General features: G+C 45.4%; 1 protein-coding gene and 1 long non-coding RNA gene across 3 annotated transcripts in view; both read right to left on the bottom strand.

Moving 5' to 3' along the window:
- Window positions 1–369: 369 nt before the first annotated feature.
- LOC108962685 (T-cell antigen CD7-like) lies at window positions 370–9,622 on the bottom strand. 2 transcript variants are annotated; one of them, XM_030230036.2, is made up of 6 exons: window positions 9,052–9,622; window positions 8,694–8,815; window positions 7,675–8,001; window positions 5,849–6,190; window positions 3,888–3,994; window positions 370–2,896 (listed from the first exon to the last, which is right to left on the bottom strand). In XM_030230036.2, the coding sequence occupies exons 1-6, from the start codon at window positions 9,156–9,158 to the stop codon at window positions 2,786–2,788; spliced, it is 1,116 nt and encodes a 371-aa protein (XP_030085896.1). In that variant the 5' UTR covers window positions 9,159–9,622; the 3' UTR covers window positions 370–2,785. The 2 variants fall into 2 exon arrangements, with proteins under 2 accessions (XP_030085896.1, XP_018774687.1); XM_018919142.3 differs by lacking the exon at window positions 9,052–9,622 and having other exon boundaries at window positions 3,888–4,000; window positions 8,694–9,025.
- LOC127060241 (uncharacterized) overlaps window positions 370–11,729 on the bottom strand; it is a 181,822-nt gene continuing 170,462 nt past the window's right edge. The window contains exon 2 of the long non-coding RNA XR_007779035.1: window positions 370–1,400. This is a non-coding gene — a long non-coding RNA (uncharacterized LOC127060241). The remainder of the gene's footprint in view (window positions 1,401–11,729) is intronic.

Consider the following 11,729-nt stretch of genomic DNA (forward strand, 5'->3'; position numbering starts at 1 on the left):
AAAAGGTGACTGAGGTGACCATGGGCACCTCAGTTCCTAGGTTGGTACCTGATTTTTTGGCTCTTCCTCAGCTCTTCACTCACCCCTGAGCTGGGCTTTTCCAGGGACAAAGCCAGAATTGGTCCCAGCACCAAGGCTCCCAGAATTCAAGAAAAGTTTGGGCAATGGGAAAGGAATGAACAGGGTCTGAAAGGTTCTTTTCTGTTTTCTTCAGTGATTGGTTTTAAAAAGAAAAACCTCACCTGCAGATTTTGTAATTAAAGTGGAAAAGAGTTACTATGCTGTCTAGTGGGATGCTGTTAGGGGCAGGTTATACAGAATTTTCAAAAAGCCTTGAATCACTATTTTTAAAAAACCACAACAAACCACTAAAATAAACAGTCATTTATTTGCAAGATATATGAAACAGGTTTTAATATATGTATGAAAATATCAAGGAACTGTACAAAACCCCAAAAGCAAACACAACTAATCCAGGTCTGGCCATGTGAAGACAGCACCTACTTGCTCACAAGGTGAGTCTGCACCACCCACCCCTCACAGTGAGGGGATTGCTCCCTCAGGTCTAGTGCACAGCATTTCATGAGCAGTATCTGGAGGGAAATGGGCCCTCCTGAGGGGCAGGATTGCCTTGGCAAGCTGAGAGCTTGTCAGAGCTCAGCTCTGGAGAGGAATTATCCTTTGTGCCTGGCTCTGCTCCAGCTTTGCACTCATCAAAGATAAACTGACCCTAATCCCTCAAAAAAAAAAAATAAACAATCCCATCAATAGAGACAAACTCCAGTCTCAGCCTGTCCTCAGCAACCAGAGGCCACCCCCATCAGCCCTGCCCTGTACCAAGGTAATTCAGCATTCCTTTGTGAAAGATTTTTGACTTTTCACAGTGCCCCAACCCTGCAAAACCAAAACACCCCTGGAGGAGCCCGAGCTGTTCCCCGGCCCAGCTCCCCACAGCCACCTGCTCTAGAAGCTGTTACCAACCCAAATGTAGCCTCTTCTTGCCTGAGGTGGGTTTTGATAAATCCCTTTGATAAGAAGGCATTTTAGATCATGCCCAGGTTGGAATGCAGGAATTGGCTTTATTTACCCTGGATTATTTCACCTTGTGTTGTACAGTGTGGAGTCACTGGGTTGGAGAAACTCACCCAGCACATCACAAATATTTCTGCTGTCCCAAGGTCTTAGGATTAGAATACACCCCCCCATTTCCAACCTATCTGTCAGAGCTGGGCAGTTCTCTGCTGTTCACTGGGCAGTGTTTTCTTTATCTCTCCCACAGCCAGCCCTCCCTCCAGGAGATCTCTGCTGTCCATGGCCACTGAGTGTCCCTGCAGGGCTGATCCAATTCCACCATCCCATGGGGAGATGCTCTGCCCAGGGGAGGAGCCAAGCATTCCTACCTGGATCCAATCTGCCCTGGGAACAGCCCAGCAGCCTTTGCCCCCTGCATTCCCAGAGGAGCAGCTTTCTGCTGCCCTGCATTCCCAGAGGGAGAGCAGGCCCATCTCCAGCAGCCCTGGAGCTACAGAGGAAAACTCCCCCCTTGTGCAGGATCCCTGCTCCAGCAGAGCCACAGCTGGCACTGCAGGAGGGCTGAGCCCCCTGGGATGGGACTGTGCCACCACCCTGAGCCCCCTGGGATGGGACTGTGCCACCAGCCTGAGCCATCCTGGGATGGGACTGTGCCACCACCCTGAGCCCCCCTGGGGTGGGACTGTGCCACCACCCTGAGCCCCCCTGGGATGGGACTGTGCCACCACCCTGAGCCCCCCTGGGGTGGGACTGTGCCACCACCCTGAGCCCCTCTGGGATGGGACTGTGCCACCACCCTGAGCCCCTCTGGGATGGGACTGTGCCACCACCCTGAGCCCCTCTGGGATGGGACTGTGCCACCACCCTGACACACAGGGGGCAGGGCCTGCTCTGACTCTGGCAGTGTTGGGTTTTTTTGTTTGTACTATTGCATTTGTATTTTTACTTTTCCTAATAAAGAACTGTTCTTCCTATTCCCACATCTTTGCCTGAGATCCTTTTAATTTAAAAATTTTAACAATTTGGAGGAAGGGGGTTTACATTTTCTGTTTCAGGGGAGGCTCCTGCCTTCCTTAGCAGACACCTGTCTGTTCAAACCAAGACACCCAAGATGTCACCAGGACCCAAGTTTAGTCACTTTGCTCCTCAGCCACATCAAGACCCCCATCAGTCTTGTGACTGGCTCTGACAGAGGCAGTAAACTAAAATCCAGACTTGATTGTGTTTTTGTGGGACCATCATGGCCTTGGAGCAGGTGAGCCCACATGGATCCAGCATTTCACCTTGCCACATTTCTGGTTTCTGCAAAATAGATTTCCCTGCTGTAACTCTTGAGTAGTTTTAGCTGGCTGAGCTCTTGGGCAAGGATTCATGAGAGAACTGGAACCCATGCTTGTGTGGATCCATGGCAAATTATTGATCAGACCTGTGTGGCCTTCCTGAGACTTAGCAATGCTCAGAACCAGACCTCCCCATCCATCCTGGATGGGTTATTTAGCAAAGAAATGAGCCCATATGTTGCATTTAGCCCCAAAATGCTGCTTTTTCACACTGAACTGCATACACATTTCCAGAGTACCTGCATTTTGCTAGATTTTCTGTACATTAAAAAAAAAAAAAAAAAAAGTAGAAACCACCTTGGAAATGAGGTTTTTCCTTCCACTGAAGAAGGCAGGTGATAGCAATTGCAGTTCAGGTGGTTAAAGCAGCTCTCAGAGCTGCCTGTGGGGAGATGGTCCCAGCTGGCAGAAGTTTATTCACCTCTGGAATAGGTGTTGGTTCTGACCAGGGTGCTCCGTCTGGAGTTGTAGGACATGTCTTCATACACCACATTGGGCTTTTTCTTCTGGAAATATTTCTTCACCTACCAAAAAAAGAAAACAGCCATTCAAACCAGAGCCTGGAAAGGCCCCAACCAAGGAGTCATTTTCCATCTTAGTAGTCCATCTACATCATCTGTTGGAAGAGGAAACATACTTTTAAAATTCCTCTCATGACCCAGTGAGGTCTTAGAGGACCACGTGGAAATTATCAGCTTATTTATTTAACTCTCTTTTATGAGTCTGGTGCAATTTCACAAAAAGTTCCTTCAAGGGTTGGATGTAACTGTAGCTTTGACATAAATAATAAATGACAATAATAATAAATAAGGCTCATTCTTAGACTGTTACTGGCAACACAGGACATGAGGTCCCACTGGGCTCTGACAGAATGATGTTACACTACTGGTTTTTAGCAGTGCTGGATCCACATTTGGAGGGATGAGACAGGAGCCTGTGAATCATACACTTAATTTTCAATAATATTTATGCAGCAGAAGGATCTATCAGAGACACTTCCTGCAGTATAAGTATAAAAATAATCCCAGTGAAGGAAAAAAATGTAATAATTTTTTTTCTGGAAAGGGGCCATTTTTTTTCTCCCAGCACAACTTTCAGACATCAGGCTATTTTATGAGTTTTTGTTGCCCTTGTGTCCCCCTCCAAGTTACATCTCTTACAAGCTTGCTATGTACAGCTCCACTCCCAATTAAAAAAAAAAAATTAAAAAGCAAGGAAAGCAGAACAGTGAGGGGCTTTGTTCAGGGATAAACACACAACACTTGGCTGTGTCCACCACAGTCACTCGAGGTTTGTTATCAAAAGACAATAAATGTCTCATTTACAAAGGGTAACAGAAGTATAAGACACTGTTAGCTGCCAAGAGTTTACAGCTGGAAGATATTCAACTAGGGCAAATAGGGAGCCACAATTCCTTAGCTTTATCAGATGTTTGCTTGACTCTGGCACTATTTCAAAATAATATCAGTTTGTTCCACCAAAGTGCCCCAGTTTTGCTGTGCTGACTGTACTTACATCCACATGGTACAAGAAGCAGCACACCAGGGCACAGCACAGCACAGCCACCACCATGAGAAGGACATACAAATCCCAGGAGCTCTTCTCACATGCCTGCTCCACTTCTGCATTTAAAATTACAGCAGCATTGTTATAAATACAAAAAGGCAGAATTTTGTCAGATTAAGTTCTTTCTGACCCAGACACGGGGTAATTGAGAGGTGTTTTAAAAACTTTTATTCCGTTTTCAGTCTCATGTGAAGGGTGAGGCAATACAGATGTTTTAATTAATGCCATCACAATCAGAAGACAACTATTTCTTAATTACAGTACAATATAAATGTTTTTATCAGCTTTTGCCACACCATGCTGTAAATGCCTTAAAGCCAATTATCAAAAATTACCCCTTGTGTGTCCTACTACAACTTTCATTGTTCTATTTCTCCAAAGTATCTGGTCTTTTTTTGCAAGGCCATCTTTTGAAACTTGTTTCTAGCTCCATTTCTCTCTCAGCAATGTCTGTCCTATTCCATGGCATTTCTCAGTGAGCATTTCTTATCTCAAAGTTTGCATACAGATGCACACGGTGTGAGCCTTCTGTCAGGTTTTGAGAGTTTTCTACAAATTTCCCACAGAATTTTATTTTTATCCTGAAAAAAATAATTTTACAGTTTAGCCAAAAATTTGGATATTGACAGCTACAGAGCCATATTTCTCATGCCATTAGCATTCTGACTGGCATTCCCTGTGCTCTTCCAGAGGCTGGGGGTGGCTGCAGGTGGGTCAGCAAGGAGCACTCCAAAAAGGCACCTCCCACACCACTGATAGCACCACACACTCCTAATGGGAGCAGAAAATTATTTCCTGCAGTGTTGCTGCAACCCCGAGGGCTCTGAATTATCCAAGAGCCAGGCTGGTGAGAGGTGCAGACAGAAGCAGGAGAATGTTCATGTTCATGCTGTGGTATAAAATGCACTGAGCAGAATAATGCTGATGGAAAGGGTTTCAACTCTCTAAAACCTCAATTAACCCATACATGAATAATACACTAATTAATAATCACACCCTTGCTTTGTTGGGGTACTGTCATTTCCCCACCTCACTTTACTGAGTCCTTGCCCCAGCTGTGGGTGGTGGCACAGAACAGGATTACAGGTGCTTTTGCAGACTGCAGGAAAATCCTTTGCAACTCTCAGGGCCTTTGTAAACCTTATTTTACAAAGGCTTCAGCAAAGCCCAATGCACAGGGTTAAATTGCACCAGTTAGACCAAAATCAAGCACTCTCTTGCTGGTTCTGGCTTCAGTTTAGCAAATGAGTGCAACAGAATCCTGCAGGAAAATAAAAAACTCATCCTTGGAGCACAGAACAATGAAACCCCCTCTTTGGAACACAGAACAATGAAACCCCCTCTTTGGAACACAGAAAAATGAAACCCCGTCTTTGGAACACAGAAAAACCAAATCCCCTATTTGCAGCACACGCTCACAGAGTGCTCAGTGTGTAACAAGGGTGTGTGAGAACATCTCTGCTGTGGTCTGTGGTGCTTGAAGCAAATGCCCAAGGACTTGTTTTCTGCTCCCCAGTGTGATCTATTTTTAAACACAAGACTGTTTTTTTGCTAGAGGGAATGGTTTCTAAAAGCCATTTATGTCATAAGGTCAAAGAATTGGTGCTGAAAGTACTTAATCATACCCTAAAAGTGACAGATTGCACACAGTGAAGTGTTGGTTACCTTGTTTTGACCTGTTTTTCTTTTTCTAAGGTGCAGGATCATGGCAAGCTCTAAATTCCCCTCTGGTTGTACAAGGCAGGTGGAAACACAAAGTCTGTTTGTGACTGAGCTCAACAGGACACAAAGGAGCCTGAGCCCACTCTCCAAACTTTCCAAGGTTTGCCTGTCCTGACTAAAGTTCCAAAAGCTTTCTGTCCACAGCACAACAATAGATATTTATAATTAAACAAGCAAAAGGGTGGTACCTTTAACCAGCACCATGGTGCCACTTGCAGAGAGCAGAGGGGAGCCCTTCACCTCCTGGGCACAGATGTAGTTATCACTGTCCTGTTCCTGTAGCTCGTGTAGAAATATCACAATTCTATTGCCTTCCCTTGAATACTCCAAGCGATTCCCAAAGGCAGGAGAAACCTCTGACCCGTTGAGATTTGACACAGACAGAACTCTGCCAGGCTGCACATGAGTCCTGAGCAAGATAAACTTCTCATCTTCCCCTGAGCTTTTCAGCACACAGGTGATGTTGACAGACTGGCCTTGCTCAGGGTTGGCGTGGAGTGGTGATTGTTCCAGAGGCCTTCTGGATTTAGCTAAAAACAGAGAGATTAGTGGTTATCATGTGCTTAACACGGTGCAATTTAACTGGGGAGCAAGGGGACAGAGCAGGCAGAAAGAACAGACCATGGAAATGTAGATAAAATGAATTTTTAAACATGCTTTACACAGGCTTTCAGAAGAAGGATATATTTCAGTACACCCTGGCTCAGGATCTGAAAGGAGGACTGACCAGCAGGTTTAGCTGTTTGTACAAGGTCTGCACTACCTAAAAAATTATAAATACTGACCCCCTCTAAGGGACTACAGCCTGACCAGCACGTTCTGGAGCCATGCATCATTGCCTGCTTTCCCAGGCAGAGAAAGATCTGGGGCCTGTTGGTCTGGATGAAATCACACAGTGTGTGTCCCATCAGTGTGAAAATGGTCCATGAGAACAGAGTGGTCATTAATGACTCACTGTCCAGCTGGGAAGACATTCCACTGAGTTCCTCTGAGGACAGGACTTATTCCTTTTAATATTATCATTGAAGTGGATAAGGGAGTGAGGACAGAATTTATCAGGTTTGTAAAGAGAAGGCTGTAAACATTTCAGAGAAGAGGATCAGAATCAAACACAGATATAAAGCAACTTAATAAAATAATTTGGAGAGACAATACATAATAAACAAGATGTGATTCATTTGAGAAAACACAGCTAGGAAGTTTGAAAGGAGAAGCCCAAGGGAGAAGATGATAATCCCTAATTGATATAAATTACTATTGCTGATCAGCAATCAATTAGATCTCACATGCCTGGGGGACAGGAAAGGAAGAAAGCCCTGTAAGCTTTGGGAAAGATGTCTCAGGTTAGAAGGTCTCATTGGAAGGACAGGTACATGCAGGAATAAACTGCCAAAGAATAGTGTGGACTCAACCCTCTTCTAATGAAAAAAAAAAATAATAAAGACAGAAAAATTGTTCCCCCAACCAGAAGTACCTGCCAAAAGAAACACTTCTGCCCATTCAGCAACTCCTCACTAACAAGAGAAAAAACCCTTTACGCACTCATGCCCAACTTGCATAACATCAACCTCCCAGTTATTACCAATTTGTCATTTAAGACAAATTAGTAAAAACAAAAGAGATTTGCAAAAACAACTGCTACCAAAAAGTCCCCTCTTTGCTCTGCTAGATGTATAAACATGTTTGACAGGTTGTTTTGGAAAGAGCTGTGGGACCTCACTGTTTCCAAACTGCTGCAGCAACCTGTGACTCATGTGAAAATCTGTAGCTGGAATTAATGAGTCACAAATTAATCTTCTAAGATGGTTTGGGGTTTTTTTGGTACCATACTATCTCATGTGTTTTCTTCATTGCTTCAGGGAGCAAACCCACACATTCCTTCAAATCTGCACCTGAGCAGACACGGAAAAGGTTCTCTCAGACTCACCCTCCCATTGTGTCTCCTTCCAATCTTTGATTTAAAATACGGATCTGTATTTACTAAATCTTGACATAAAAGGTGGAATTGCAATACCTTTGACCAGTACCATGGTTGTCTTCCTAGATATCTCCTGGATATTTAAAATCTCAACGCATACGTAGATTTCAGAATCAGACTCCTGTAACCTGTGCAGGGTTATCCTGAGGCTCTCCCCTTCCTTTGAGCACTCGGTGCGATTAGCAAAGGCAGGATTGATACGTGGAGGTTTCTCCTTGGGACAATATATCACATTGACACTCTGTCTGACAGCTCTCAAGACCATCCCCAACTGATATTCTGAACCATGCATTGGGCAAATTATGTTGATGGAGTCTCCTTCCCAAGCACTGATAACGTCTGTGGGCTGTTCATTACCTCCACCTAAAAATAAGAAATGCGATTGAAATTGTAACATCAGAGTTCCTCCTGGTCTGGTCATATCAAAGAAACAACTCCTCCACCTACAGAACTGCTCTGTGAGACTGGACCTCAGTCTCCCTGTGTCATTTCTTGGCTGCTCTGGCACCTGTAGTGCCTTTCACACCCAGTGACCTGAGCAGCTCAGCACCTTCCCAAGCTTCAAAGGCCATGGCAAAGTGGCTGCTGTCACTCACACAGCAAACGTAGTTCTCTCTGTAGATTCCCAGGAAAATCCTATTAGTTCACAAAATACAAACTTCACTAGGATTACCCTAATAATTAGTTTCAGACCTAAATCAGGAATTTAAAAGCAAGAAAAAGAGGCAGAGAATAGAAGAAAATACACTTGTCCTTGTAAAGGGGCTTTTAATAACATCAGGGAACTGGATAATATAGATTCTCAGATTCAATACAGGAAGAGGGCTGCAGAAGGTATAAATCCAATCTATTTAAGAAACAAAGGAATATGTAGAATGGAATCCTTCGAGTTTTCCACTGACCCCAATATCCAAAGAGACTGAAGGGGGAGTATTTGTACAATGAATAGCAAGGAATAGAGCGATCAAATGGGAAACACCTGAAAGAAACTACATCAGAAGCAAGGGAAGAAAAAATTAATGTAAGAAATGTAAGAGCACCGATGTTGTACGTACCGTCCTGGGCAGGGAAGCACGGGAGAAGCAGGAGAAGGAGGGATGCACTTGGGAGACACAACATCCACAACATTTTCAAAGGTCTTTTAATTGCTCCTTCAGTTGAACAATGAGTTAAAGCCCTGAGGAAAGAGTCCCAACCCCAGGTTGGGCTGTCATCTGCCAGTTACTTGAGCTGCCTACTGAAAGAACTCAGCAGAGTTTTGCTTTTGTATCACAATGGTTGTGGGGGAAAAAACATTTCTCTGGGAGGTGCACCTTGGTTTACTTCACACTTAAACCACCCCTGTTTTTCTGCTGCTGAACAAACCCCAGCCCCCAGGGCAGCAGTAGAAAGCTGTCTGTGGGGAGCACCTACCTCCCCTCTGAAGACAACTGTGAAAAGGGAGACTCAAATTTGCTCTTCAAAGTGCCAAAATCAGGCAGTTGTCTCCCATCCCAGAAATGCAGAACCACCTGAAACATCAGTTCAGTTTGTCAGGACTCCCACAGGCTGAGATTGGTGGATGCAGATGCAAAAGTCTTGGCTTTGTAAGGAGAAAGGAGATGAGAGATGCTCCATTACTTTGGGAAAACGCTCAATTATTGTACGAGCCCTGCTCACAAACCAGCAGATTTGATCTGCATTGTGCCAATGTGAACAATTGCCAAGCAGGAGGAGCTGGAGTTCCTTCTGCAAACACCAGCACTGACACCCAGCTTCCCCCCAGGGCACACCTGACCCACAAACCAGCCCACCCCACATCACCAGCAGGAGAAAGAGGATTTGACAGGAAATCTATAGAACCCTAACAAGGTTTTTTGATCTCGTTGCTAAAAGGATCTATTTGAGGAAACATCATTACCTGAAACTTTCAGGCTTTTTCTTCTCACTTAACTTCATTGCAAAGCCAAGACAATAAACAATTTCAATCTTTAGCAGGACAATAAAGCCTTTTCCACCTAGCAAAGTGAGAATTGAACTTGCAACCCAGAAAACCAATTATATTCTACATGTCTACTTAATAAGTAAAAGGAGCAACATTTTCTAAGTGAAGAGATTGGCTTTAAGACAGGAGCACTTAAAGAAGACAGTGTGAGCCCCTCACACGTTATTTGTGACTGAGGAAGCCCTCATGGCTCTTCCTTTCCCTTCTCCCAGTGCCTGTGGAGCCTTTCCAGCCCCAGCTCATTCAGCTCCTCTTCAAGAACCCTGACCAGGAGAGAAGAAAGTCCCTTGGATCTGGAGAAAAAGCAGGATACTGGCTCCTCCCTTCTTTAAAAGGTAATTAGATGTATTATTGCCTAATTACCTGTAATTGGATTTTTACTTTCACTTTTAGAGTGCAGGTCAGCAGGGTCACTGAACATTGACATCAGGCATGCCCATGCTGATGTGTGGTAGAGGACAGTAGGGGAAAACATGGAAAAAGCCAATCACACTCCCAAAAACTCCTCAGGAACCTGCTCAGAAGTGCCTGGGCAGTCACCCTGTCCCTCTGGGTACTGCAGCAGGGATGGGAGTGACTGGATTTGAGCTCTGCTCCCCAGCCTGGCACTGCCTGGCCATGCAAGGGCTCCCAGGTCTGTTGTAAATTCAGGAACTGTAAGCACGGTACAGATGAGGATAAGATCTGCTGCTTTCTTCTCTCTTTTTAGGTGGGTTTTTTTGGGGTGGCACAAGGCAAAGCAATTAAATAGATTTTAACTCTCAGCAGATGCAACAGGGAAGTGATCTGGAGAGTGCCTGACCCTCCCCTTTCCCCTCTTCCCTACTACCCCAGATATCTCCACAGATCCAGAAGTTCTTTGCCTTGACTTGGCCCCTACCTTTGAGACACAGAACAACCTTTTCCTTGTCAGCCTGTGCAAGCTGTCCCCCAGGCAGTGACAAGCAGCAGTCCCAGCCCTGGGCTGCCATAAGCTGCAGCTGGATCTGTGAGCAGCAATGCTTCCTCCCAGCCCACAGCTCACCCTTTCACCACCCTGCCCTCTTCCACCCTGGCTCTCAGCACAGCCTTTTTAGCAGGGATTTCACAGGGAGCTTCTGTTCCAAACAAACCTGTGCCAGTCTCAGCCTGTTGGGACTGCTGCAGATTCACAGGGACTGAAAACAGCCTGTGGGAGCAGACATCTCATGGACTGCTGCTGGCTGGGCTGAGCTGCTGAGCTCACCCTTCCCTGCCATCTGAAACAGCCTGGGATTCCTCCTGGAAAATCACTTTGCTGTTAGACAAGGAAAATCTGTCTACAGGGCAGCCTTCAGGTCAATCAGGTGATAAAGCAACCAAAGCCCAGTGCACGGTGTATCTCTGAGTGCATGGCACCAGATATCCTGACATTGCAGATAAGGGAGTGCCACTCCCTGTCCCAGCAGGCACAGAGGGCTGTGACAGTGGCAGGAGTCACACAAGCCCAGCCCAAGGGACCTCAGCACACAGCACTCCATGCAGGAATCACAGCCCTTTGCCCCCGTGAATCCACACCAACCCTTTTTCTCTGGGGCATCATCTGCTGGTCCTGATTCTTCACTGCAAGTGGTCTCAAAGAACAGCCAGAACCTGGGGAAAGGAAATGCACTGCACCCCCTGTTTGTGAGCTGAACCCCTACCTTTGCAGGACAAGGAGGGAGCCCTGTGCATGCACTGCTGCACTCCCATCTCAGGGATCTCCTTATGGAAACTGGAAGTGCCTGTGCTGGTGCTGGCAGAGCTTTCTGCATCTTTGCTGCTCTGAGCAAGAGCAGTCCCTTGGCAGCTGTGAGGAACTCAGCAGGAACCTTTGAAGTTGCTGCACAAGAACCCAAGTATTTCATGGAAACAGTGATGGTTATTTACTGACTCCACAGCTTTGCCAAAAGGACCACTGAGAAAAAAGAGTTGCCCAGCAATTAAAAGTTCATTTTCTGAAGCATTAAGCAAGTTATGCTGATGGAGTCTCCCTCCCAAGCACTGATAGATGTCCTCTTGACCATTCACTCACTTCACCCAAAAATAAGAATTGCAATTGAAATTGTAACATCAGAGTTCCTCTCGGTCTGATCATATCAAAGAAGGT

This window comes from Serinus canaria, chromosome 18, assembly GCF_022539315.1.
Source record: "Serinus canaria isolate serCan28SL12 chromosome 18, serCan2020, whole genome shotgun sequence".
Classification (NCBI taxonomy): Eukaryota; Metazoa; Chordata; class Aves; order Passeriformes; family Fringillidae; genus Serinus; species Serinus canaria.

Bases quoted from the DNA above. Each gene is read 5' to 3' on its own strand.
- LOC108962685 (XM_030230036.2), bottom strand. From the start codon at position 9,158: ATGTTTCAGGTGGTTCTGCATTTCTGGGATGGGAGACAACTGCCTGAT. The intron at 6,191-7,674 runs GTATTGCAATTC...CTCTGTTTTTAG, and splicing joins AACCATGGTACTGGTCAAAG to CTAAATCCAGAAGGCCTCTG. The intron at 2,897-3,887 runs GTAAGTACAGTC...TTTTTTTGGTAG, and splicing joins GCTTCTTGTACCATGTGGAT to GTGAAGAAATATTTCCAGAA.